Raw genomic sequence first — 25,340 nt, 5'->3', positions numbered from 1 at the left:
AGTTAATATAATTACGTTTGTTAAACGCAATACTTGTGTTTAAGGGGGCTATGCTCAGGCGACGATCCCTCCAAACTCGACTGAAATTGTTGCGATTCAGCCTTGAGATGTTGTCATTTATAAATTTCAAGAACCCTGTACGACGGCACACTCGAGCATCCCCTTTTTTCACTCGAGAACCAAACTTGTCTCTTCATGCCGAGACTGATGTTCATACCAAATTTCCCATTCTGCAAAGGAGGAGCCAGATCCTATCCAGAAACCGAAGATAGTGAGCTCCTGTTGAGCCTACATGTCTGTTTAGGACCCAAGACCCGTCCATGATGGGAAACTCGGGTATGGAAGGGCCTATTTCGTGTATAAATACAGGTCCTCGCTTCCCCTTCCGGCACCTTTGATTTTCAGCACCACACAATCGAAAAGCACCAAGACCAGAAAGCAACACAAGACTCAACACCAGCAACTTAAAATCAACCAACATGAAGACCACCACAGCCATCTTCCTCATCATTACCACCCTCGCCACGGCGGCCCCCAGCCCCAACGCCGCGGCCAACCTTGGCCTCCTCTCCACCCGCCAGGGCTGCTCGTACTCGTGCGTCTGCCAGACATCTGGAGAGGGAGAAGGCCCCAGCCCCGACACGACCAGGTGCTGCACCGGCGGCACTCCCGTGAACGAAGGCGTCGTATGTTTACCCCTTAACCAACCCCCCATCTGCTCATCTTGGGCGGGTGTTACCGGTTATGTACGAATCCAAGAACCAAGCTCGGTCTAACTCTCATTTTTTGCACACAGGCCTGCACGGAAATGAACTTTGCCGCTGCCGTCAACTTCGTCGGCTGTTGCACGCTCGGACACATCTGTACCGTCTCTTCGGGCTGCGATCCCATCCCGGACAATTAAAGAGAGCTTGGGAAATATAGGAGCCCGTTCTAGGTGTTAAGAGGCAGTAGGACTGCTGGATATGGCCGCTACACGTTGGATAAGGCGGGGAGGAGGGTTAGGACTTGTGAGCAAATTGTGAGAAACAGGGGCTAGCTGTCAACTGTGAAATATATACCGGCCTGATTTAGTCCTGCTGAAATCTCAGGTCCCGTTATACTTTGGAGGTTGTGGTAAATGGTGTAACGAGCTGGACGATGGTTTAAATGTCTTGCTCCATGTATAAACCGCACATGTTTTCCTTGCCCTAAGAACCTACCAATCATTCAACCAGTGCGATGCAATGGAATTTCGGTTTGATTGGGAGACACGAGTCGCCTTTTTGCCCACCAGATTGGCATTCCCACATTTTTCTCATTTTTTTTTTTAGAAACAGAAGTTCTATTTGAATATTAGACAAAATCAATTCCTGGCTTGCCCAAAATGGAAAGTTATTGCCCGAACCAAGTCAACCAACTGGAAAGTTACCCCCACACAGGGTCCGACTCGCCGCTTTTACGCCTCACTCCGCACATCCGACACCGCATTTACCGCTATCTTGGGCTGGTAGGATGGGATGACCCGCATCCATCATACAGATACGACTTGCGTCATGGCCACAAGGCTTCGGGGACGGCGCCGCACCCTAGTTGCTTCTATGGCTTGCTCCTTTCTTGCCGCGCCATCTACGCCGAGACGGCTACTCTCTTGTATTCGGCTCACCGCTTCATTCTCCACTATGATCATACGCACCCTGAACCCCTCGGCCCTCTCCTCGCTCTCACCACATCGTCGCTGGCGTCGCTGACGAGCCTGACCATCATCCTCAACCAGGCCTCCTGTCACCACTTGTTCGAGTACGGCATCTACCCCAATTGCTGCCTCCAAGGTCGCAAAGAAGGGCCATGGGATGGCGCCTACTATTGCAAAACCGACGCCAGCCACCTACACCGACACGACCTCCCGCTGCTCACTCCGTCCTCCGAAGGTGACAACTCTATAGAGGGCGGCGATGAAGATAGCTTAGCGGTAGCTCAAGCTCTACAAAGCAAGTGGCACTCGGCCGTGGCCCGTCTATCATCCTCTATTCCCAGTGGGCGTCTTGAGCTCGCCCTCGTTTGCGATATTGACCCTCGCCATAACCGGGCACTCGAGATTGCTATGGCCATCACTGCGCCGCTCCGCCTCCTACCACCCTTGAGAGACTGCCATATCCGGCTTTCTAAGACCCCGAACCCTCAACTCCAGCAGGTAGCTCAAGATGGCGTCCTGCGCGCCTGCGGTATCGCTCTTCCCTCTTCAAAGCCATCGCTACTGTCTACTCTGACAACTCTCCCTCGCGAACTGCGCCTTCGTATTCTCGAGTATACCGACCTCATCGTCCCGAGCAGGCAGGTCACATGGAGTAGACAGGATCACGGATATGTTACATCTTCCATCGAATCCTTGAGCTCGCCCGACTACCTGTATCGTGGCCAGTTTTTCCATTGCTGGTACAACGAAGGCCCTGGCCCATTCATCGGTTGTTTTTGTCGCCGTCGCCACTCTAGCTTTTCGTTCAAGTGCAAGTGCTGGGCTCCCCCGGGGCCTGCCCTGTTCCTTATTTGTCGCACCTTGTATCAGGATGCCCAGTTCGTCTTCTTCTCGGGAAACCGCTTCATCATTCATGATTACCGGGCCTGCCCGCCTTGGGAGATGCCATGTATTGGCGGCCAAACTAGGGAGGAACAACGTATTCCTAGACGCGACTACCCCAACAAACGCCTTGCTGTATCCCAATTTCTACGAGAAGTCATCCCTACCCACTGCCTGGCCTACCTTCGCTTTCTCGAGGTAGTCTTTCCTCCATACCCCCCTTCCGGTTGGCCTCAAGCCGGCCACCCTGCGATGGACGACTGGTGGGCAACGGTCGACTGGCTTCAAGATAAGGTCAATCTGCCCGGGCTTACTCTACGACTGGTCGGGGCAAGAGCAAACGAAGTCACCCCGGACGCGTACACCGCAACAATAACCGTCTCCGAAGGGGACACAATTATGAAAGCCCACATGGCCCTCTTACCCCCCCTAACGCACTTGGGTCAAAATGGCCTTGCCCGGTTTTATGCCAACTTCATCTACCCCTGGCTCTGTACCGAGGAATTACGGGTCCACGACTACAAAAAGGACTGGATGGAAGATAGGAACCGAGAAATCAAGGAACCTGCCGAGCGTTACGTGATGGGTGACCGGTACGAAGGCCTTTACGCAAACAATAAGAAGGAACCGGAACGGAGCTCTTGGGAGTATTCGTATTACTAGATTTTGGCATCTTGACGATATGTCCACCTCTGCCTACGGTAAGGGGTAGGTGCCTACCTCATGTTCTATTTTGGGGTGTCCAAGTTCAGGAGGTTGGGGTTATTAAGTTAGCAATGGAAGACTAATATCCTCCTTACCTCACTACTTGAGTTCACCCTCGTATGTAAAATACTGCTGGAACGCGTCTCTAAATTTCATGTCTCTATCAACCACATGACCTGCATCCATCCAACACCCACCAGTGTGGGAGCCATTCATGCCTAACCTCCCCATGGCGTACCGCATCAGCTAGACTACATGCGCCTTGCCCTTTTGTTGGGCCAAGCAATCATACTATCCAACTCGTCCAACTCGTCATCCTCGACACGCAACGTGTGGCCGTCCGTGTGGGTAAAGGGCATGGCGGAGCTGGGGTCGACACTATCATGTAACATGGCGCCGGCGAGATGGGCATCGTTACCGACCGCAGTGTCGTGGAGCGGCATATTTTCCGGGACTCTCATGGTTCCCAGGGGTTGGCTTTCACCATAGAAAGGGGCTGCGGCAATGGTTTCCGGGTCTATGCCTTGTCGGTAGTTGCTGGGGAAGGCCGGGAAACTGGGATACATTGCAAAGATTGGCAGCTGGGAGGCGGGCTGCGGCGGCTGTGGGTTGTATCCCCAGGGAGACACACCGGCCGCGGGGATGTTGGATGCATGGGGAGGAAGCTGGGTGTGATCTTGGTATGGCGAGGGAGGGAACGTAGACCCCGTATCGTTCTGTTGGAAACTCGGAGCCGCGTGCGGGATTGGATGTCTGGGGAAGGGGTTCATGGTGGGTTGCATAGGCACGCCCGTGTGGTTTGATGGTTGGGACCCCGCAAAGGCATCGTCATATTGCCAACTTGAGAACATCTCGCCGCTTTGTGGGGTGTTGGCTCTATACGACCCGAGATATTCTTCGGCGGGTGTCTGCTGCTCCTCGCTCGCCGTTGATGTAGAGTAGGGTGGGTTCGCCGACGGGGGAGGGTTGGTCGGTGTGTGAATGTCGGGGGTTCTGTACCTGATGTTCGGGGGAGTTGCCACTGTCGAGCCTTGTGTCAGTGAGGTTGTCAGAGTGACAACAAAAAGGCGATGGACAGTACCCCGTATTTGGGGCAAGGGGTTGCTACTGCCCATATTACAGTTGTGCCGTTTTGCAAAGCGATCGAGATTCTTGTTGTCAATGTCCCTGTCGAACCGGGTGAACTCGGTATCCTTGTTCTCCTCTACACGGCGTCTCCGCCTAATCTCGAGCATCGCAAATGACTCCTCCTCGCTGACGTTCTTCTTCTTGCCCCACTTGAGGAGGTGATTCTTGTATCTTTTGTGTCTCCAAGAGGTTAGTGTCCTTCCTCTATCACCGAGAAACAAGAAGGGGGGGTTGTACTTTGCCTCGAAACCATAGTCATCCTTCATAATCTTGATGACTTCCGGTAATGTTTTTCTCTGCTTCCAGTACAGGTCCTCGATGATGCTTCGATAGGGGGTGAAGTCAGGGAGACTCTCTGCTGTGGTGGACATGGCAGCCAGACGATCCAAGAACACGCTTTTTGCTGGCCGAAGGGGGAGGCGCGACGGGCCCGCGATGTTGGAGTAGAGACATGAGCGAAGGCTTGAGAAGAGCAAACGAAGCAGGCGAACTGCAGATATTTAAGTCTAAGGAGGAATGCAAGGCGGCGAGCGCGGCGATGCGGTGCTTTTGCATCTTCACAATCCTAGGTTGGAAACCGGCGAGGCACATGGGTGCTTCGGCGTCTGGGCACTTACGCCGCTGTTGACATGACTGACACGATGGCAACCAGCCGCCCAGGCCATGCCAGCAGTTGTAAAGGTCAGTGTCACAAATCTACTGCGTAAACGCCACAGACATGGGAACTCGTGAGAGCCTCGAAAAGAAGGGGACAGAACATGTCACGAAATGCCCAATCAGGGTACGTGGTGAATGCGAAAGGCCGCCAACGCAGAGGAAACGGGACCGCAAGGCGGGTCCGAATCATGGATGGGAGCCTGCCCCGCCGTCTGTGGCCGAAGAAGCCGCCCTCGTTCTACGGTGAACAGCAGTGCCAACACCCCAGTCCAGCCGTCACTCACCGCAAAAGGGGCGATGGGGACTGTCGATGGGGGTTGCAGATACCGATGGTGGCTCCCAGCGACCCATTTTGCGGCCGCATTTTGCGGACGTCGACTTGGCTCGCACATCATTGGAAGGGCGCTCCGTCTCCCAATCCGCCGGACCCGTCCCCACGGATTGAGACACTCGAGGCAGCCTTCGCATATTTTGACAGGGATCCATTTTCATCTACATGATGCATGCAGGTCACCGTCGCCCGGCGGATGGCAAGTCTGTTGCTGTAGGGTGCGAAACCTGGTGAAACCCTGTCCGGTTGGTGCCTTCTCTTTAGTTACGAGTATCTCGATCCAAGGCCGATGGATGCTTCCCGGATGTCGGTCGAGGCTGAGGGGATGGATGATGACTCGACGAGACACTGCCCGATGCCCGCATTGACGCTTTCCGGTCACGCCCCAACATGGATGCTTTTGCTTTCTTCATTCGTAACGACGGTCCAAAACAGCAGCTTGGTTCCGGAGCCGGGGTTTTTTGTTTCTAACAAAAGGCCCTGTCGTCGACGCGAAGGTTATTGGTGATCGTCTTGGGAACCAACAACGGATTGGGGGGGATTCGTGAGGCTGAAGATGTAGTGGGGGAGGGGTAAATGAAAGATCGCCCATTTTTATCTTTTTGGCAGCAAGAGTGGGCCCGTCAGACCAATCATGGGGTGAGATGAGGGGCTGGCTGGATCGGTTTTGCTCAGTTTTTAGGTAGGTACCTAGGTACTCTCGCTTTGCTGGCACCTTGCTTTCACTGGTGTTCTGCGTCTGTTCAAAAGAGGCTGGAGCTGGGAGCCTTGGGTACAAGATACTGCCCTTTTGAACAACAACGATGCAACAAGAAGTTGTTATTGTTGCAGGATCCACGAACGTGAATCTTCACCTGTATTCGTGGCTACCTGGTTCCCATTCATCCACCTCCCTGTCCTGTTTATTTAAAGGTCTACCGCCATGACCAACGGGTGACGGAACAGTTGAGCAGGGACAATTAGAGATGTACTTACCCCACCTAGGCCTATGTATCAGGGCTGAGAAGTACGTACATTCGTTGTACCTGTCAGCACCTCGAGAAGCAAGTGGGGCAACTCACGTTGAAAGCCATTCTGTAACCCGTACATACCCGACAATATATGTGTTCCGTACCAATATTCAACCCTGGCGTGGACCGACCAGCCTCTTGAACAGTTTTCCCGACGAGAGCAAATGGGACGGACAACCCACATGATGTATTGTAAACGCTCTTTGAGCAGGCAACAAGAGCCATTTTGTGTATATTAATGTAAGTCCTACCAGGCATGTAATCCCGAGTCCTTCCTACCTAGGTACCTTACCTAAAGGTACCTAAATCTGTAATATTCTAGACCAATTCTCCATCGGCATCTGCGGTCGAAAAGCCTATGAGAATAGTCCCGACTCCCGAATACATCGCAATGCCCTCATCAAAAAACCCAGAAGTCAAAGAAATCAGCCAGCGCATGGCTCATCTCGCCGCAATGCTCCAGGTTTATAACTCGGGTCCACAGGTCAGGACCTTGTGGTTCGAGTACCGGGATCTTAGGGACCGACGCAACGCGCTCTATGTCGAGGACAAAGCCAAACTAGCTAACGCCACAATCGGACAGACAGCGGACTCAACAGGGCCAGCACCTACCTCTGATTCAAGCGGCGCCACGAGTGACGAGCCTGTCGATAATCGAGGTATGCTCGAGAGCGAAGCCAAGTTAACCAACGCCAAAGCCGGACAGACGACAGCGCCAAAACCTAACTCTGATCCAAATTCCGTTACGAGGGGCAAGCCCGTCAATAGTCAAGGTATGTTCGTGCAGCGCCCGAATCCCTGGGTTGCAGATTTGACTAAAATGCGAACAGGCACACGGGGGACGACACAGCCCGGCAAGAGGGTGAGGTTTCAATTGCCTCATCTGATTCTGAAACCCCCAAGAGCCCGGGGCTCCAATCCAATCCGGGGCACCGCCCAGGTGCCCCTCAAGGATTTGGTGTAGGCGGCCATTCATCATATAAGAAGAATCAGGGGTGACCAAAGATCCAAAGTTGTGCAAGGTCAAACCCACCTGGATAACAAAAAGTAGTAGCATAGCTGCCGGCGCAGCTGCGAAATGTTAGAAAGTGCATAACGATTCTCAATCGAGACATAGGTACTATGGTATCTTCGCACCTATACCTATACCAAGTCAGAACAGTTGAGGACATGGAGTCTAGTGACTCTGGTCCGCCCCAGTGCCCACACTTACTAACATCATACGACCTATCTACAAGACTCTGGATGGATATCCACCAAGGGACTCTTTACAATAACACCGACATGCTAAAACCTGCGTGAATCCAGCAGGTCTTTCGCGCCACTGAGGTCTGTCTTCAGACACGGTAGATTGCAGGCCCTTGTCAATGACTCAATGGTTAGTTACATGCACATCCCTTTGACCTTAATCCAAAGGCATTTTAAGGCACCTCGGGTAGGTACCACCTAGCTTACAGCTGTCTGGTCCATCAATTCCGTTAAAACAAAGTCAAAATGTCAAATTGAATGGCTTTGCAAGCTGCTGAATCGATCAAAAATGTGAATGCCCCCTGCAAACGAACCCTCTATCTCCCCGTTGTAGGACTGGAGTCGGCGGTTACACAGGGGAGGGCTGGATGTGGCTATTGTGGTGGTTGAAGGCAGTTTGCAGGACGCAACAATCCCCAAACTACATGTACCTATGTTATGTTATCGGGAAACATAACACGGCGTTCAAACACACATGCCTTACCTGCTGATACCGCGCCCCCGCTGTCTCATACCCCTTGACCGCTTTCACTTCTTCCGGCTTGACCGCGCTGAATCCATTGACTTTCCAAGTCAAAGGCCATCTTAGTCTCTTTTTGTTTCCCTTTTTGTCTTGAATTTGCGTTGGATTTGTTTGATTGCGTTGGCAAGACTGGATTATGGCGTGCCTGGGTAAAAAGTATAGCCCTGGGGCCCATCCTTCTTCACCAACTCGCCAACATTCTCTCTTGGCACACCGACCTCAGCATCACGGGCTTCATTGTTGTTCATCTGCCTCTCTACATCATTCTTGACTCTCTCGCCAACGTCCCCTTTCGGTACCCCAACCTCAACATCACTGGCTCCAGCTTTGCCTTAGCAAATCACACCTCACGGTCCTCACCTGATATCCGTTACTCCCTTCCCGATCCGACTGTCCCTAGCGGGCAGCCATGCTTGTCAGCGGCGGAGGGCGCGGCAATGGGAATGGGGACGGTGGGGAAGACAGCGGGTCCGAGGACAGGAGCAAGGGGGGATCCTCCTCGAGCCCGGGAAGGAGGAAGGTCAAGAGGCCGAGGGTCAGCCTGACGGTTAGACGAAACCGACTTTACGACGAAGTCGAGGCGCTTCAAGCGGAACTCGGACGGCAAACCCTTCTTGTCGAAAACCTCCAGCGGATCTACACCACGGATGTGACCGGACGACCCGCCTACGTCCAAGCCCATTACAATCAGCTCTCGCAAGCTTACGACGCACTCGACAGAATCCAAAGGGACTTGGACCAAAGGCGGTCGGAACTTGAAGCAGCACTCGATGAGATCGACGACAGCAGCGACGAGAGCGACCAATCGAGGAACAGCCCGGTGTTTAGCCCGGGTGGCTCCCCCTCGTCGATTGACACGGTCATGTATCCAACTGAAGCTTGGGACTGTGGCGATTGTGGGACCCGGAATTGGCACAGTCCTTTCCCGACTGGTCCTGAGAACGCATTCTGGGGAGTTTGCGAGGTCTGCGATCACACATACTGTGACTGGCCGGCACACTGCATGTTCATCTTCATGCCTTCTCCCCCACCGGATTGGCCTTAGGCCGCTGGAATCGCTGGATGATGGACGGGATCTGGGCATGGCCGCATGGCCGCATGGCCGCATGGCCGCATGGCCACATGGGGGCCTGGGGCTACCGGTTACAGGTTGTGAGAGTTTCGGTCATGATGTCATCTGGTTGCGGAAGGGTTGTCAAGTTGGGATAGACATTGGGTAGATGAGCCAAATGGTACCTAAAGCTAGGATCAAAAGAAAGAGTTACCTTTTTTTTTTCAGTTTTGTATGGGGAATTGTATGGGAAGCCCTTGATGATAACTTGAACCCAATGCAGCTACCCACCACAAGGGCTAAAATGAAGAACCTTGCTTTGCCTAATATTTTAACATAAGGCTGCACATTTCAATATTTCTTTTTGACATTTAATAAAATTGTTGGTGGTGGATTATCATCGAGTGATGAACCCGAGTTGGGGGGGATTTGGGTGTGATTTTAGAAGTGTGATCTTATTTTTTGAACGTACGGTTTTAATTCAACTCGGTGAAGGGAGCCCCTTGAGTCTCAGCCTCGTGCAGCCACATGCACAGCCACAGATTAACACAGCGCCACAGGTTAGTAAGGTACATACATACCTCCTTACGTCATCCACACTCAGCGTGCCTCCACACAATCCAGGTGCAAGGGGCAAGATCCGCCTCATCTTTAGCGCAAGGAAAAGAAGCCAACCATTTGAACCCAGGCATCATTCCATCACGAGCTGTGCCCCCATCATCAACATTCACCATGAGTCCAAGCGGCGAACCTGAGGTCGGCTCGGATGGGCCAAGGCAAAAGGGCAAAGCGACTCCCGATACGCTCAAGTACGAATCTTGAACTCGTTCTTGTCACATGCGACTCGCATCATCCCCCTAACTAACATTTCACAGGGTCGGATGCATCGCCCACGTCACCAAAGACGGCCAGCCACGTCGCGCCGAGATTCTCAGCATCAAAGAGACCAAGAGCGGGAGGCAATTCTACTGCAACTTTGACAACTTCAACAAGCGCTTAGACGAATGGGTCCCTGTTTCGAGAATTGACTTCGAACAGGATGTCGAGTGGCCCAACCCCGAGAAGGACAAGCAGAAGGACGCCAAGAACAAAAAGTCGACGGTAGTTTCCAAGAAGTCCCAGCCGTCGAAAAAGACACAAAAGAAGGTCGGCAAGCGGGAGCAGTCGGTCGCATCAGAAGGTCAGACACCACACCCCTGGACCGAGTTTGTCGAATCTCAAAACAAGGCAGATGGGGAGGATAGGGCAAACGCGAGCTTGGAGGTCGGCGCAACCCCCGGCGTCGGCCCCGACGAAATGGAACTAGACGAAGACGAGACGCCCGCCAGCGCCGCCAAGAAAGAGCACACCCAGTCGTTCAGCCGAGAGCAGGAAATCGAAAAGCTGCGGACCTCGGGCTCCATGACGCAGAACCCAGCCGAGATTTCCCGCATCCGGAACATCTCCCAAGTGGAGTTTGGGCGATATGTCCTCTTCCCATGGTACTTCTCCCCCTACCCGGAGGTGTTCGGTCGCGAGGACTCCATCTACATCTGCGAGTTCTGTCTGAGCTACTACGGCGACCTCAAGTCGTTTTCGCGCCACCGCCAGAAGTGCACGTTGCAGCACCCGCCGGGAAACGAAATTTACCGTGATGATTTTGTGTCCTTTTATGAGATCGACGGCAGGCGGCAGCGGACATGGTGCCGGAACCTATGCCTGCTTTCCAAGATGTTCCTCGATCACAAGACGCTCTACTACGATGTAGACCCGTTCCTCTTCTACGTCATGACAACGAGGGATGAGAAGGGGTCACACCTCATCGGGTACTTTTCTAAGGAGAAGGAGAGCGCCGATGCATATAATGTTGCCTGCATCCTGACGCTGCCTCAGTATCAGCGGAAGGGCTACGGCCGGTTGCTGATCCAGTTCTCATACGAGCTCTCTAAGATTGAGGGCAAGCTCGGGTCGCCCGAGAAGCCGCTCTCTGATCTGGGTTTGCTGAGTTACCGGCAGTACTGGTCCGAGAACATCCTCGACCTGCTGCTAGTGTACAGCGAGGGGCAGGAGAAGTGCACGATTGAGACCATCGCTACGCGGCTCGCCATGACGACGCAGGACGTCGAGCACACCCTGCAGGCGCTCAAGATGCAGGTGTACCACAAGGGAGAGCACAAGATTGTGATACCCGAGAAGCTGGTACAGCAGCGGGAGAAGTCCAAGGCGAAGCAGAAGCGCGTTATCGATCCTGAGAGGATTCAGTGGAAACCGCCGGTGTTTACCGCTGCTAGTAGAACCTGGGGATGGTAGTTTGTTTGTAAGTGAACCGTATGGGAGCTGGAAATGCAACTGGTCTGGTCGGCTTGTGATCATTTGGGAGTTTTGGTAGGAGGCATTTCGGTGCGTAAAATGCATATACCCATTAAATGCATTACTGTATTTTCCATGTGTTTGTCCTTAGGCATCATAATTCATATAACGGATCCATTAAACTCGGCCCACCTTTTCGCGTTTTCCCAGCGCGTCAGTCAATGTCCCGCGTTTTCTCGCGTTTTATTTACAGTGGGCCAATCCACTGCACCCTTCCCTCCCTGGATTTGACCCAACCCAATCTGTTTGTTACCCGACTCCGGATTACCCCTCAACACCAGACTTGCCTCGCAACGCAGTCTGTGAGACACACACACATACACACATACTCCCCCACCATGGCGACACCGACAGCAACCCCCAGCGATGCTGGGTTCATGACATCGGATGGCCCTGGTTCAAGGACCCCACGCGCGGGACGACTCCCCGGTTCTTCGAGCGGTAGACCGGCAGCACCACCCTCAGAAAGCATCGGTGCGCTCAGCGATGGCGAGGGCGAGGGGTTTGCCGACGACCAGGTTCCGGTGCGCGCCCGGCCAACAGACCCCACCAACATCCCGAGGGTCGAGGACAAGATCGGCCTCATTATCCAGGAGTCCTTCGAGGCCTTCATTGAGGGGTGGGTGGACTAGCTTGTTCTCGTCGTTGCTTTAAAGGAGGCGAGGAAGTGGAATTGCCCTCCGCTGACACGGGATGCCACAGGTACATAGGAACCCCGAGCTCGTCCGCGCAACCAACCTCGAGCGCCGTCACGACCGACAGATACTACATCGCTCAGATCCACGGGCTGCGCACCTACCAGCTATCCACCTTTTATGTCGACTACAGGCATCTCGAGAGCTGGCACAACGGTGCGCTAGCGACAGGCATCATGGAGTCGTACTACCGCTTCTTACCCTTCCTCACCGCCGCGCTGCACAACATGATCGCCAAGTACGAGCCGCAGTACTTCCGCGAGCATCGCCAGGCAACCGCCTCGAGCCAGCACACGTCGGGCGCCAGCAACATGGGGTCGTCGTCGGCGGGCCAGAACGAGATGGGCAGCAAGACGGCCAACCAACAGACCGACAAGCTGTTCGCCATCGCCTTCTACCACCTCCCCCTCGTCTCCCGCGTGCGCGCCCTGCGCGCCAGGAATATCGGCCAGCTGCTCTCCATCAGCGGGACCGTCACCCGCACGTCCGAGGTGCGCCCCGAGCTGGCGCTGGCGACCTTCATCTGCGAAGCGTGCAGCAGCGTGGTGCCCGACGTGGAGCAGACCTTCCGCTACACCGAACCGACGCAGTGCCCGAACGCGACGTGTCAAAACCGGGTGGCGTGGCGGTTGGACATCCGGCAGAGCACTTTTGTCGACTGGCAAAAGGTGCGGGTGCAGGAGAACAGCGGCGAGATTCCCACGGGCAGCATGCCGCGCACCATGGACGTCATCCTGCGCGGCGAGATGGTGGATCGCGCCAAGGCGGGGGAGAAGTGCATCTTCACGGGCGCCTTGATCGTGGTGCCGGATGTCAGCCAGCTCGGCCTTCCCGGCCTGCGGCGAGTGGCCGTCCGCGACGACCGCGGGGCCGAGGCGGGAGGCAGCGGAGTGAGCGGCCTCAAGTCCCTGGGCGTGCGCGACCTCACCTACCGCCTCGCCTTCCTCGCCTGCATGGTGAGCTCAGACGTGTCTTCGATCGGCGCGTCGGGTGATTCGCAGGTCGTGGACGTGGTTGGCGCCATGACGGGGAGCAACAGCCTGGAGACGGCGGAGACGGTCAAGGAACTGCAGGACGCCGTGCTCGCGTCGTACACCGCAGAGGAGATCGCAGACCTCCGTGCCATGGTGCACAGCGACCACATCTACGGCCGCCTGGTACAGTCACTGGCGCCCATGGTCTACGGCCACGAGATCGTCAAGAAGGGCATCCTCTTGCAGTTGCTCTCCGGTGTGAGCAAGACCACACCCGAGGGCATGCAGCTCCGCGGCGACATCAACATCTGCATTGTTGGCGACCCGTCGACGTCCAAATCCCAATTCCTCAAGTACGTCTGCAACTTTGCCCCGCGCGCCGTCTACACCTCGGGCAAGGCCTCCTCAGCCGCCGGTCTCACGGCCGCCGTGGTCAAGGACGAAGAGACGGGCGAGTTCACCATTGAGGCCGGTGCGCTGATGTTGGCCGACAACGGCGTCTGCTGCATCGACGAGTTCGACAAGATGGACATCGCCGACCAGGTGGCCATCCACGAGGCCATGGAACAGCAAACCATCTCGATCGCCAAGGCGGGCATCCAAGCCACGCTCAACGCGCGCACCTCGATCCTCGCCGCCGCCAACCCCGTCGGCGGGCGCTACAACCGCAAGACCACCCTCCGCGCCAACATCAACATGTCGGCCCCCATCATGTCCCGCTTCGACCTCTTCTTCGTCATCCTCGACGAGTGCAACGAGCAGGTCGACCGCCACCTGGCCGAGCACATCGTCGGCATCCACCAGAACCGCGACGCCGCCGTCACCCCGGAGTTCTCCACCGAGCAGATCCAGCGCTACATCCGCTTCGCCCGCACCTTCCGCCCGGAATTCACCCCGGAGGCCAAAGAAATCCTCGTCCAGCGCTACAAGGACCTGCGCGCCGACGACGCCCAGGGCGGCGTCGGCCGCAACAGCTACCGCATCACCGTCCGCCAGCTCGAGAGCATGATCCGTCTGTCCGAGGCGATTGCGAAGGCGAACTGTGTCGAGGATATTACGGCCGATTTTGTCAATGAGGCGTTTCATTTGCTGCGGCAGAGTATTATTTCCGTGGAGCATGATGATGTCGAGGTGGATGAGGATGAGGAGGGGGGGGAGGCGGGCGGGGATGTGCAGATGGAGGATGGCGAGACGCTGAGGCAGGCTGCCGACGCGGCGGCTGCTACCCCTGGGGGTGCGGATGGGGATGGCGATGAGCCGATGGAGGAGGATGGTGGTGCGGATAGGCAGGCGTCGGCTGCGCCGTCGGCGGCGACGGCTGCTACTGCTGCTACGGCTGCGAGGGAGAAGCAGACGGTGTCGTATGATAAGTATATTGGGATTGTTAATATGTTGGTGTCCAAGGTGGCCGAGGACGAGTCGTCGGGGAGTGGGGAGGGTATGGAGGGCGATGCGCTGGTGGAGTGGTATCTGGAGCAGAAGGAGGAGGAGTTGCAAGGGGAGGAGGACTATAACACGGAGATGGCGCTCGCGAGGAAGGTGCTGAAGAAGATGGTCAAGGTGAGTTTGTTTCCTGGGTGTTGCTTGGTTTTATTTTGTGCTGTGAGAGAGATACTAACGGTGGTGGGTAGGACAATATCCTCATGGCGATTCGTGGGCAGGGTATGGCGGATGGGGACGACGCTGGCGAGGGGAGCTCGGCCCAGGCGGCGCAAATCGTCTATGTGCTGCACCCTAACTGTGCGGTAGAAGAGGTTTAAAGTTGGGATGGGGGTCTGATATAAACGGTCATGGGTGGGGGTCATTGGAGAGGAGGGACTGGGTGTCGGCGTATGGAGTTTGGTTGGGGGGCAAGCAATGGTAGGTGTATCATGACCTGGACGAATGGCGACTCGAATCACCATCTTTCGACATAAAAGAAGCATAATCGCACATTAATTGGCATGCTGCGCTTCTTCATTATCTGGTCCCTCTCCTGTTATTTTCACTCGATATTGATACCACATTATGAATATAATCTCAATCCCCCCTTCCTCTCCCCTTTCCCCCCTAAAGAGGCGGCGCCTTCGGATCCTGCAGACACTGATCAACCCTCATCAACGTCTTCCCCGTCCCCTTCGCAATCTTGATAAACTCGGGCAACAGCTCCACCGTCGAATTATACAAGTAATGCATCACCATCAGATTCCCACCCGCCTCCACATCCCGCTTGAACGCATCGAGCTGCTTCTCGGGCGTATCACTCTCAGCCCAAATCCAATCCTCGATATCAATGCTCCACTGCACGATATACGGCGACGGGTCATCCAGCGTCGCCGCCAACCGCTGGCGCATGCGCGCGCCCTCGGTGCCGAACGGCGGGCGGAAGTAATTGGAGTGGCCCGGCCCGGAGTCGCTGCCAAAGACCTGGCGCACGGCGCCGATGTCGTTGTTGTACTCCCAGTCGATGTCGGCCTCGCTGGGGAGCCCTTCCATCTTGGGGTGCGTGTACGAGTGCAGCGCGATCTGGTGGCCCTGCGTGGCCATGTTCTTGTAGATGTCGGCCAGCCCGTTGGTCTTGTCGAGCAGCGCGAGGCCGACGGTGAAGAATGTTACCGGGATGTCGGCTTGCTTGATGATGTCCATGACGCGCGCGGCGAACTGCGGGTCGCCGTCGTCGATGGCAACTGCGAAGGAGTTCGGTCGTGTGCAGGAGAAGACGAGGTTGCCGGATGCGAGCTTGGTGGGGACCTTCCAGCCGCTGGGGAGGGAGTCGACGATCTCCATCTTGGTGATCTTGGTGTCCTGGGTGCTGTAGAAGCCCTTGAGGGCGAAGCCGATGATGCGCGTGAGGTTGACGTTGAAGTGGTTGATGGGCATGTAGATGTCGCTGGCTGTGCTATAGCGCGCCGCCTCGAGCGAGTCCCAGGTTTCGGGGTACGGCTTGATGTCCGGGTTGCACTGGGAGTTGTGTTGCTGGAGGGCGACGCTGAACTTGTTGCTGCCGGAGTAGGCGATGTGGAGGTAGCCGCCGGCGTAGCTGCGGATGTCGATGCAGTCGCCCGACAGCTGAGTGTTCCAGGCGAGATCCGAGTCGTTGGTGCGGATGGTCATGACCTTGTTTCCAAAAGTAGTCGTCAGGCCTTCTTCGTCGGCGCCGTGCCACTCTCCCAGGGCATTAGTCTCGGAGTTGGCAAAGTCGTCAATCAAGAGCGTCTTAGCCGGCGCAGGAGCCGACGTTGTGGAACGTGTAATCGGCGGCGACGTCGCGGGGCCTGCCGGAATGGTATACTCGGACGGGGTGGTGCCACAGTAGAAGGACATAGGCCCAAAAACGACGGCACCGCTGAACTCGGCGAAGTAGACCATGGTGAGCTTGCTGGTGTCGAGACCAGTAAAAGCGGAAAAGGGGAAGGAGTAGAGCTTCTCGGTGCCATCAAATGTCCACTTCAGCTGCGAGCTCGTCAGGGTGACCTCCTTGTCGTTGCCGGAGCCGCAGGTGGTCGCGTACGTCACGGTCACGGAAAAGCTAGTTCCTTTTGCTGCCCTGATAGGAAATGAGATGCCGCCGTACTGGCCTTTGGTGTCAAGGCAGCCAAACTGGCTGTAAAAGTACGAATCATCGTTGGCCGGGGTCAGCATGACCCTGTTGTCACTGACGACAACCGAAGACATGGTCGCGTCGTCGCTCGAAGTCTGGAGCATAGCGTTGTAGCCAAGGAAGGTCAGGCGTGACTGGGACTCCCAGTCGTCGATCAGCAAGTTCGAGCAGGTACCTGGCTTAGACGTGACGGTTGGCGGGAGCGTAGTGGCCCTGGATGTCGTGGGTAGGCTGGATGTCCTTGCCGGCGGCGCCGCTGCCCGGGCCTCGTTAGCCCGTCCATTGAAATCGCCTCCTCGGGCCAGTCGTCGATGCTTACTTGAGGCCGGCGCAGTGGATTCTCCGCCACCGCCGCCACAGAGGAGGGTGACGTTGCCAACCGACCATACAACACCCGTCTGAGAAAAGGTAGACCACACCAGGCCGACGATTCCGTCGTAGTTGGGCGAGTCTTCCCATCCTTCCAGGGGTAGGGTAACCGTCTGACGCTGGCCCGTCAAGTCGGTCACAATGTTCCAGGAGCTGTTGTAACTTCCTTCCTGGCTGGTGCTGCAGCTAGCTGTCGTCTGTAGCTCGAAAGCAAATGAGCCTCCAGCCGGGCCCTGAACGGTGAACTCGATGGCGTTGTAGCCCTCGGTAATGCCTTGTATGCATTCGAAGGACTCGTAATAGTAGGAACCGTCATCCTTCGGGATGAAGTCAACATGGCCGGGAGCGGCAGCAATGGCCGTCATGGATCCATCGTCTACAAACGCCTGTAAGTCGGTGCCCCGAGAAGGCTCCAGAGCCTAACGTACCTCCATTCTGCGAGTCCAGATTGTTGACGCCGTCCAACCACGTGGTAAAGTCGTCGATCACCAGCTTGGAAGAGCATGCGGCATTGACTCCGGTGGCGGCTATAAGGCCAGCCAGACCGGCTACGAGGCGGCGGTCGAACAACATGGCGAGCAAAAACCGTCCTTCGTCAACAATAAAAGACAAGGAGCAGCAGAGACAACGGCCAGTGTTGGCTACGGTAGGTATAATTATACACACAAAAGCTTAGAAGGGTGTGGGAGCCAAGCTCGGTAGTTCTGCATTTCGGTTGGGTGCAGATATAAAGTGCATAAATTGGTAGCACTGTCCAGTCGTTACCGTGTACCTTTGCTTCTGGCCGGCGCGGGATGCCGAACAGGCCATCCCGCGAAGCGAGGCGAGGGCAAAGTCGCTCACCAATACGAAGTGGAACGTTGAGGTGACTGCGGGCTATATGGCTTACGCCATGCGAGGTCGCTGCCCTGCAGGGCGTAATTAACAGCCGCGGGTGAAAGCGAGGGTAAATCCGCCCAATGCTGGGGAACTTGCCACGCCCGGCTGCAGGATCTCAACAGCCCGCAACCCATAGGGAGAAAACAGAGTGTAGTAGTACCAGGTAAACCGGAAAATGGGGAGGGAGACAGAAACTCATGGGCTTGGCCTACTATGTAGGTCGGCTGAGGCATGCCATGGGCGCTGCTTCGGATATAAACTCACGAGGAGCCCAGCCGCATGGTTGGCAGTGTCTTGTATCCTCCGAGTCTGCATAGTATCATGTATGCGGCTAGGAAACCCTGGCAACGAGATAATGAGGTAACAGCCGATCCCACGGGCCACCTCGTCCCGGAGCTGGAAAGGGGCAAACCTGCGGATAACTGAGTGTTCCCCCTGGAATCGGATCGACGATGAGAAGGGGGGGAGGTGCCTGACAAGGGTCGGGTTCGGCAATCACAGCCGAAGCTTGGCTTGCAGATCCCGTCCTGCCAAGAAACTGGGGTTAATGTGGACGAGAAACAACCAGCAGCCTCATAGTTTCTCATCTTGGTTTTATTTCCCGCGGAAATGGAAGCCGATATGGTCGGGTCTTTGCTTGCCTGTCTGCTGTAGCCGCCCTTGCTCGGATCCGGCCATGCCTGCAACCAAGTGCCGAGCTTCCCGATGTGCTTCTACCCCTCTCAATATTGCCAACAGAGTTCCATTGCTGGGAAGCTGTGCAGCTGCGAGACCACCGCTGAGCCTGGGAGAGCATGTATTTGGTTACACAACCCATTAAATGCAACGATCTTCGCATCTCCCTCTGTATCGAGGGCTGAAGCTGCAACCCAACTCCAACGTTACTTCCGAGCCAGACCATGGCCAAGGCAAGGCGTGTTGTGTTCGAAATTCAGCCGAAGTGGCTAATGTCAAAGGGCTGGCCCGCAGCCCTCCTTGACCAGTTTTCCGTCGTCGAGGGATCGGCGCTGCTGCGTTGGCTCCCACCCGCGTGGGCCAACTAGGTACTGCGTATGGGATGGCTGGGTGGCAGGAGAGGCCAGGGGAAATGGACCAGAGCGTTACAGCGAGGCGCAATTGTCATCGCGACGAGGGATGTCGAGCTTGCGCGTCAAAACTTGGCGAATAACCAAGCTTCAGACCAAGCTTCAAACCAAGACGTCTGCCAGGAAACATGCGAGTGAATGAGGGCGCCATGGTGGCCTTACTCACTCACTCATAGCTCCGACTCGGGCCGGCCCTCAGCTGCTGCTTGGTTGATACCGCCTAACACCCAACGTGCCTAACGTACCTATTAACACGGCCCGATGGCCGATGGCCCCATTGCATGTGCATGCATCAAAGTCGCGTAGGTGCATTTCAGCTTTCGACGCACCTGATGCCGGTTCCAATATTTCGATTTTTGCTTCTTATTCATGGCATCTTGTTTGAAGCTGTTAGGTAGGTTGATCGGGTAGTAATGGTCTAAGTCTGATGCGGAAACGGTGAGGATATCTGGCAGTGGTGTCTAGTGCATTAGTCGTCTCCGTACAACGCTGAAAATGGAGTCGACTCAATTGGAAATGAAATGTTGGCGATGAGAGTAGAAAATCGGGAAGCAGCTGGTTTGGAGAAAAGACCCCTGCGACTTCCCTCTCACATCGAAGTCGTTCGTTACATGTAGGGGGAATTGGAAGGTGGCTTCACGTGATAGCCCATTGATTGGTTCATGTTTCAGGCTTGGGCTCCACCTGACTATGACGGTGTTTCCCGACATCACAACGTCGTCGTTGCCCATCGTCAGCTTCAAGAAGGGAGCTTTGAAGGACAGCTTTAACGGGGGGATCGTTTTTATGCTATCAATTGACTGGGCACCAAATTTACCAAGGAACCCACATAATCGAAGAAGCCGAACCGAGCCAACATCGGACCAAAAAACCATCCAAACAACCGGCCCCAGCGATTGCAACGAAGTGCAACTTCTCTAGACCATTCCACGACGTCACTCCCAAAAGTCACAACCCAGACACCCATGCAGCCCCCCGACGATGCCCACCTCACGCAAGAAAACGAACCCGTTCAACCCCTTCCCCCCGCCGCCTCCGCCATGACGACACCATCGAGTTCCCGTCTCCCCAAAACCCGCCAGTCCCTCCCTCCCCACGCCCACCACCCACTAGCCCAACAAACCGAACCCTCCTCCTCCTCCGCCACCGCGGCCGCCTCTCCACAGCTCCCACCCCGCCAACTACCCCTCCGCGACCGCCGCTCCACCCCCTCCACCGCCGCCCTCTTCCGCGCAACCCTCACCCCGCCCGGCTCCCGTTCCGCATCCCCCGCCCCATCCACCTCAACAACAGCAACAACAAACACTTCCAACATGCTCCCCATGACGGGCTCCATCTTCGGCGCCGCCTCCCTCGCAGGCCCCTCCTCCCCGGCCTCCTTGGCCGCCTCCCCCGCCACCGCTAAACACCTCTCCCTGCTCGACACCGGCGCCGCCGACGACCCCAACGACCCGCTGCATCTGATGCTGCGCAGCCTGGTGCCGCATGTGGCGATCCATGCGTCGGAGGATGTGAATGGGCTGGTGAAGGAGAAGGGGTTTTTGGGCGGGCTGTGGGAGCTGCTGAGGCCGTTTGGGGAGCGCGTGCATGGACGGGTGATGGTGCGGGATAGTAATGGGGCGGCGAAGGCGTGGGAGGATTTTGCGGTGCGGTTTGTGAGGTTTGGGGAGGGCGTGGAGGAGCCGGATGGTGGGGGGGTTGTTGGGCTGAATGGGCAGGCGGGGTTGGGAGCGGTTGGGGTGGGCAAGGGTGTTGGGGGTGGTGGTGCTGGTGGTGGTGGGGGAGGAAAAAGGGAAGTTCTTGCGCAGGTCGAGACGGTCGTGGAGAGGCATCTGCGGTTTGCTGAGGAGGCGTATGTCGGCAGTGCGCCGTCGCCGGGCGTGTCGCCTGCGAGGCAGAGGCTGGATATCAATGCGACCTCGCCGTACTATGCGCTGTACCTGCGACGGTTGCTGTCCGGGATGCCCCTAGCGTGCCACGAGTCGTTTGCCCACCCCGTGGCGTGCGTCATGGCCATCAGCTCGCGACATCCCGCGCCTATCGAGGCGCTGCAGAAACTGTACAGGGAAACGAGCCAGGGCGAGCGCAGCCTGCCGCCTTGGGTGGATGGTGAGTACCTGCGGTATTACGTCCTGGTGCATGATGAGGAGAATGGCGATATCACCAAGTCGATGGCGTTGTTTGACCAGATGAAACGGAATTTCGGACTGCACTGCCACCTGCTGAGGCTACGTAGCACGCGGAGCGCCGAGACCGACGACGACAGCATACCCCTCCCGAGGAGCGACTGGATGACAGCGGCTGAGGAACTGGCCGATATCGAAGCGAGTGAGACACGGGAGGACTTTGAAGACCCCACGAGGTACATTTTCGAATCAGATGCCACAGCAATACGGACTTTCGTACGGGAGATGGTTACACAGTCAGTGGTCCCGACCATGGAACGGAATATCTCGGTATGGAACGACCAGGTAGCATCGCGGCGCCGAGGCATCAGCGGACGATTTATGAGTTTGTCGAAGAGGTGGACGTTTGGGAGTTCAAGCCGTAGCTCATCGGCCGGCGGCTCCAGCTCGTCGAGCAACTACGATTCCACCGGGTTCTACCGGGCGGATAGCCCCGAAGCCATCATGCGGCGGCTGGCCGACTTCGCCTTCATGCTCCGGGACTGGAAGCTGGCCATGTCGACATACGAGCTCTTGCGTGGTGATTTCCAGAACGACAAGGCCTGGAAATACCACGCGGCAGCCAACGAGATGGCCGCCCTGGCGCTACTCATCATGCCACAGAACATGTCATCTAAAACGCGCATCGAGACCATCAACCAGATGCTCGAGCAGGCATTCTACTCCTACCACATCCGCTGCAACTCTCTCTACGGCGCGGCACGGTGCACCGTGCTGGCGCTCGAACTCCTACGTCTCCGAGGGGGCTCTGGGATAGACGAGGCCGTCCGCTGGGGCATCAGGGTCCTGGAATCCAAGCTGATGGGCCCGGTCGGCGACGCCCTTCTGAGAGAGCGCATGGCAGTCTGCTACGCCTCCAAGCAAGGGGTCGGGTCACAGTCCTGGGGCAACAGGCGGCGCAAGTCGGCTCTGTGGAGCGTGCTCAGCGCCAAGGCCTGGGTTGCCCAGGGCAAGTATGTCCAGGGCCAAAAGTGCCTGAAGGCCGCGCGTGCCATGCATGCGCGCCTGCCCGGCGAGAGCGGCGTGCAGCGGTTTGCGGGGGCTAGTGATTTCCTGGCGCATCTGAATGACCAGATCAAGGCCGGCTTGAGGGTGGATTTCACCCATGGCGGAGATTACGATGTGGCCGGGTCGCTCGTGGTGGAAGTTGATGAGGAGAGCGAGACCCTGGACAATAAACCCGCGAGGAGGGCTAGCCTGATTGCGCCCGTTGGAGGCAGCACCGGGTTGGAGACCGCGCCCCTGAACGATACGAAGCCGGGTATGATGCCCGGCAATGAAGGGGATGCTTCTTCCCCTAACGATGGGTTCGGTTGATACAGGATGGGCCGATAGAGGTAGACAAAGTTGATGGCTTGCATGGGCTGGCGTTGTATTGTTCTACGGCTGTGTATGCTGTATGTAATGTGTGATGATTCTTTGAAGTGGTGCAATCGGAACGACGACTGTCACGAATATGCCAACAGGTGGAGCCTCGGGGCGCGGGACGCCCCGAGCCAGTCACTTCGAGGACCAATCAAGGGAGGCCGGGGAGTGCTCAGTGTGATCAGGGAAACGGGGAACAACGGGAGACCAAGCAGACTGAGCATAGGAACCATGCGGCCAATCAGAACGCAGGAAGAACGGAAGTAATCAGAGTGCTCAGTGTCTCCGAAATCCGAGGAGAGCTGAGCACACTGAGCACACAAGACTTAGATAGGTATATAGTCACTCGTTCTGGAGAGCTCTGGGAGTTCTCCAGTTAGCAATCACAACTACAGTTCGCTACAAGCTCACAAGCCTACTGTTGAGACAAGTCTATTGTTGTGCACCCTTTGGCTGCACCGAACCTAAGCATCCTCGAGAGATTACCTTCAACGAAGCTGAACCCTAACAGGATAGGATCCTGGACAGGTTCGTCACAACGACGCTCTACACCACATGCCATGCATCTCTCTACTCCCCATCGGTTTCTTGTCCCGGGGCCCCAGCGCGTTAGTCGCGGGGGCCAGCATAGCTTCAATGCTTAACCCATCAACCAACACTCTAAGTGATACTTCTAATCGTAGTTCTCGGGGAAACACTCCTCTTTAAACATGCATCAGAACATAGAACAAGATATTGGGAGAAGGCTCCTCGCGGAGCACCCCGGTTAGGCGCAATTCGTCAAGACAGCGGTCGGCTCGACTTGTCAGAGAATAGCTTGAGTCGAGGTTAGTTTAAGGACTTCCATCGGTCAAGGAAGTGGTGTTGTGCCCCCTGTGTTACCCCCTATGGGACAGACAGGATTCCTCGCAGCGTACTCGGTCCCATAAAAAGAAATCACTAGTGCTCCATTACTCTTCTATCGTTAAAAATACCCTGGACTTTGACGCGTTGTTGTTCCAGGAATATAACTCCGTCTTCGGAATGATTCGCCAACCTTTTGAACCACCTTTCCAGGTATATATTGCTTCGCACCCTTCAGTTACCTGTAGACCATGACCTCAGAAACCTATTTCAGTAGGTACTCAACGCCTCCTTTAGTGAACTAGCAACATTTAGATGCCTAACACGGATTCAAAACGAGCGGCCCTTTCGGACCGTAATATCGGCGGTTATACTATAGTATTTAGCGCTATCAATCTATGAAAGAGAAACTAGTTCTAACGAATGTTGAATGACTCGTGAGAGCACTGGTTGAGTTCTAAGAAAACAATTTGAAAAGGAGAAATGAAAACCTTCCGCTCCTTGACTTCCCCGTAAGTACTTCTGGGCTCAGCTTCAACCCATCAGATACCCTCGAGATCGTTACTCGACTTGCCGAGCGGCTCGCCACCTGTCCCGACGTTACCAACCACGCGGCTCCTGCTTTTGGGTGACCTTCTGGTCAAAAGTGGTCGGGGAGGATTCCTGTTTCTACAGAGCATCATGGTTAGCATCCCGTAATGGATTCTTTTAAAAGCCACACTTTCAAAGCAGTAGGATATCAAACTTACAGCAGCGAATCTGGGTACGGATGTCAAAAATGAAGTTGTCGTTGGACAAGAAGCCAGACGGGCCGGTGCCCGGCTGCAGCTGCAGCCGGCCTTGAAGCCTGAAGTCGACATCCCGGTTCGCAAGGTCAGGCCTGAACGTGTAACCTACACTGTCGTTGATGGTGTACCGCTCATTAATAGGCTGGGTGACAGCGTTCCAGTGTTTGGTAGGGCTGACCGGGGAGACGGGCCCGATGGACGGAGATACGGCATAAGCGCGGCCGTAGAACTGGGCCGATACGCCAACCGGCAGCGTGGCATTCCCGCTGACGGTGCCAGACGCGGTGCCGGTGGTGCAGGCGCCGGCGGCGTAGCGGACTTTCAGGGTGACCGCGCAGCCCCTGTCACGGTTGCCGTTGTCGGGCAGGGTGACCTTGTAGTCGGGCAGGGTCACGTTGGCGACTTGCTTGAGTGTGTCGTAAGTCACCGAAACTCGGCCGCAGCTTTGGTCGGCTGTCCAGCCGATGAATTCGGCTGGGGCCCAGTCCTGGCGGACGATGGCCACGGGGCTGGCCAGCGCTGTGGCCGGGAGGAGGAGAGCGGCAACGGCAAGATACTGCATTTTGAATGTTGGACTTGAGTATGTGATCAAGAACTAAAGGGAAGGTGAAAGATGGTTGTGGTTAACTGTTGGACGAAGGCGTGAAGGTGTGCGTGTTGAGAGTGAGGGAGAAGATGGATCAGGTTTAGGGACCTCGCCGTCATATTTATACTCGTAAATGGCCTCTGCCATACGATCATGTTCAACGCTTTTCTGCAGTCACCGCCCCTTGTGACATGCGAGGGACATAGCCTCGCATGTCACCGGCGATTCGCCTCGGCACTATTCTGGGGACTAGGAGGCTGTAAACCCTTCGCTTCACCCGCGACTCCGAGTTTCTTGACTAATTACATCCAACATCCCACGGCCATAGGTGGCTAAGGTAAGCCAAATCCGTCTGGGTAGGCTCAGCAAATGCATCTAAGGCTCGGTGAGACCGGATGTTAGCGTGGTCAGATGGTAGCAAGCAACCTAGG

The 25,340-nt window shown here is 56.0% G+C and overlaps 9 protein-coding genes across 9 annotated transcripts; 5 read left to right on the top strand and 4 right to left on the bottom strand.

The window, feature by feature from the left end:
* The first annotated feature begins 134 nt into the window (after positions 1-134).
* On the top strand, positions 135-1,257 carry F5144DRAFT_621471 (uncharacterized protein). The gene is made up of 2 exons (XM_066792064.1): positions 135-686; positions 797-1,257. Exons 1-2 carry the CDS (start codon positions 480-482, stop codon positions 902-904), a joined length of 315 nt encoding a protein of 104 aa, XP_066643917.1. The 5' UTR covers positions 135-479; the 3' UTR covers positions 905-1,257.
* A 33-nt stretch (positions 1,258-1,290) lies between these two features.
* On the top strand, positions 1,291-3,362 carry F5144DRAFT_575202 (uncharacterized protein). The gene has a single exon (XM_066789064.1). The coding sequence runs from the start codon at positions 1,367-1,369 to the stop codon at positions 3,218-3,220; it is 1,854 nt and encodes a 617-aa protein (XP_066643916.1). The 5' UTR covers positions 1,291-1,366; the 3' UTR covers positions 3,221-3,362.
* Positions 3,363-3,513: 151 nt separating this feature from the next.
* On the bottom strand, positions 3,514-4,761 carry F5144DRAFT_603494 (uncharacterized protein; the record flags this gene model as incomplete). Its single annotated transcript, XM_066791284.1, has 3 exons — positions 3,514-4,283; positions 4,344-4,561; positions 4,628-4,761. The coding sequence occupies 3 exons, from the start codon at positions 4,759-4,761 to the stop codon at positions 3,514-3,516; spliced, it is 1,122 nt and encodes a 373-aa protein (XP_066643915.1).
* Positions 4,762-8,432: 3,671 nt separating this feature from the next.
* Positions 8,433-9,361, bottom strand: F5144DRAFT_575196 (uncharacterized protein). The gene is given in 2 exon segments (XM_066789063.1): positions 8,433-9,263; positions 9,280-9,361. The coding sequence occupies 2 exon segments, from the start codon at positions 9,281-9,283 to the stop codon at positions 8,530-8,532; spliced, it is 738 nt and encodes a 245-aa protein (XP_066643914.1). The 5' UTR covers positions 9,284-9,361; the 3' UTR covers positions 8,433-8,529.
* A 480-nt stretch (positions 9,362-9,841) lies between these two features.
* On the top strand, positions 9,842-11,681 carry F5144DRAFT_575195 (acyl-CoA N-acyltransferase). Its single transcript, XM_066789062.1, has 2 exons — positions 9,842-10,019; positions 10,086-11,681. Exons 1-2 carry the CDS (start codon positions 9,943-9,945, stop codon positions 11,497-11,499), a joined length of 1,491 nt encoding a protein of 496 aa, XP_066643913.1. The 5' UTR covers positions 9,842-9,942; the 3' UTR covers positions 11,500-11,681.
* Positions 11,682-11,897: 216 nt separating this feature from the next.
* F5144DRAFT_603490 (MCM2/3/5 family-domain-containing protein) lies at positions 11,898-14,988 on the top strand (the record flags this gene model as incomplete). The annotated part of the gene is made up of 3 exons (XM_066791283.1): positions 11,898-12,178; positions 12,262-14,788; positions 14,860-14,988. 3 exons carry the CDS (start codon positions 11,898-11,900, stop codon positions 14,986-14,988), a joined length of 2,937 nt encoding a protein of 978 aa, XP_066643912.1.
* A 139-nt stretch (positions 14,989-15,127) lies between these two features.
* F5144DRAFT_262622 (uncharacterized protein) lies at positions 15,128-18,033 on the bottom strand. Its single transcript, XM_066783552.1, has 2 exons — positions 17,606-18,033; positions 15,128-17,553 (listed from the first exon to the last, which is right to left on the bottom strand). Exons 1-2 carry the CDS (start codon positions 17,748-17,750, stop codon positions 15,278-15,280), a joined length of 2,421 nt encoding a protein of 806 aa, XP_066643911.1. The 5' UTR covers positions 17,751-18,033; the 3' UTR covers positions 15,128-15,277.
* Positions 18,034-20,846: 2,813 nt separating this feature from the next.
* F5144DRAFT_575184 (ER-golgi trafficking TRAPP I complex 85 kDa subunit-domain-containing protein) lies at positions 20,847-23,095 on the top strand. Its single transcript, XM_066789061.1, has one exon. It carries the CDS (start codon positions 21,103-21,105, stop codon positions 22,642-22,644), a length of 1,542 nt encoding a protein of 513 aa, XP_066643910.1. The 5' UTR covers positions 20,847-21,102; the 3' UTR covers positions 22,645-23,095.
* A 770-nt stretch (positions 23,096-23,865) lies between these two features.
* F5144DRAFT_534608 (uncharacterized protein) lies at positions 23,866-24,885 on the bottom strand (the record flags this gene model as incomplete). The annotated part of the gene is made up of 3 exons (XM_066787019.1): positions 23,866-23,908; positions 24,027-24,116; positions 24,281-24,885. The coding sequence occupies 3 exons, from the start codon at positions 24,883-24,885 to the stop codon at positions 23,866-23,868; spliced, it is 738 nt and encodes a 245-aa protein (XP_066643909.1).
* Positions 24,886-25,340: the final 455 nt, after the last annotated feature.

This window comes from Chaetomium tenue (assembly GCF_020726465.1).
Source record: "Chaetomium tenue strain MPI-SDFR-AT-0079 chromosome Unknown F5144scaffold_4, whole genome shotgun sequence".
NCBI lineage: Eukaryota > Fungi > Ascomycota > Sordariomycetes > Sordariales > Chaetomiaceae > Chaetomium > Chaetomium tenue.
This window is presented reverse-complemented; position numbering and strand designations above follow the sequence as displayed.

What these genes read in the sequence shown, in the direction of transcription:
- F5144DRAFT_621471 (XM_066792064.1), top strand. Translation starts at nt 480, where the DNA reads ATGAAGACCACCACAGCCATCTTCCTCATCATTACCACCCTCGCCACG. An exon ending in CTCCCGTGAACGAAGGCGTC is followed by an intron (nt 687 to 796) that starts GTATGTTTACCC and finishes TTTTGCACACAG; the next exon opens with GCCTGCACGGAAATGAACTT.
- F5144DRAFT_575195 (XM_066789062.1), top strand. Translation starts at nt 9,943, where the DNA reads ATGAGTCCAAGCGGCGAACCTGAGGTCGGCTCGGATGGGCCAAGGCAA. An exon ending in GCGACTCCCGATACGCTCAA is followed by an intron (nt 10,020 to 10,085) that starts GTACGAATCTTG and finishes AACATTTCACAG; the next exon opens with GGTCGGATGCATCGCCCACG.
- F5144DRAFT_575184 (XM_066789061.1), top strand. Translation starts at nt 21,103, where the DNA reads ATGCCCCTAGCGTGCCACGAGTCGTTTGCCCACCCCGTGGCGTGCGTC.
- F5144DRAFT_575202 (XM_066789064.1), top strand. Translation starts at nt 1,367, where the DNA reads ATGGAAAGTTATTGCCCGAACCAAGTCAACCAACTGGAAAGTTACCCC.
- F5144DRAFT_262622 (XM_066783552.1), bottom strand. Translation starts at nt 17,750, where the DNA reads ATGTTGTTCGACCGCCGCCTCGTAGCCGGTCTGGCTGGCCTTATAGCC. An exon ending in TCTGGACTCGCAGAATGGAG is followed by an intron (nt 17,554 to 17,605) that starts GTACGTTAGGCT and finishes AGGCGTTTGTAG; the next exon opens with ACGATGGATCCATGACGGCC.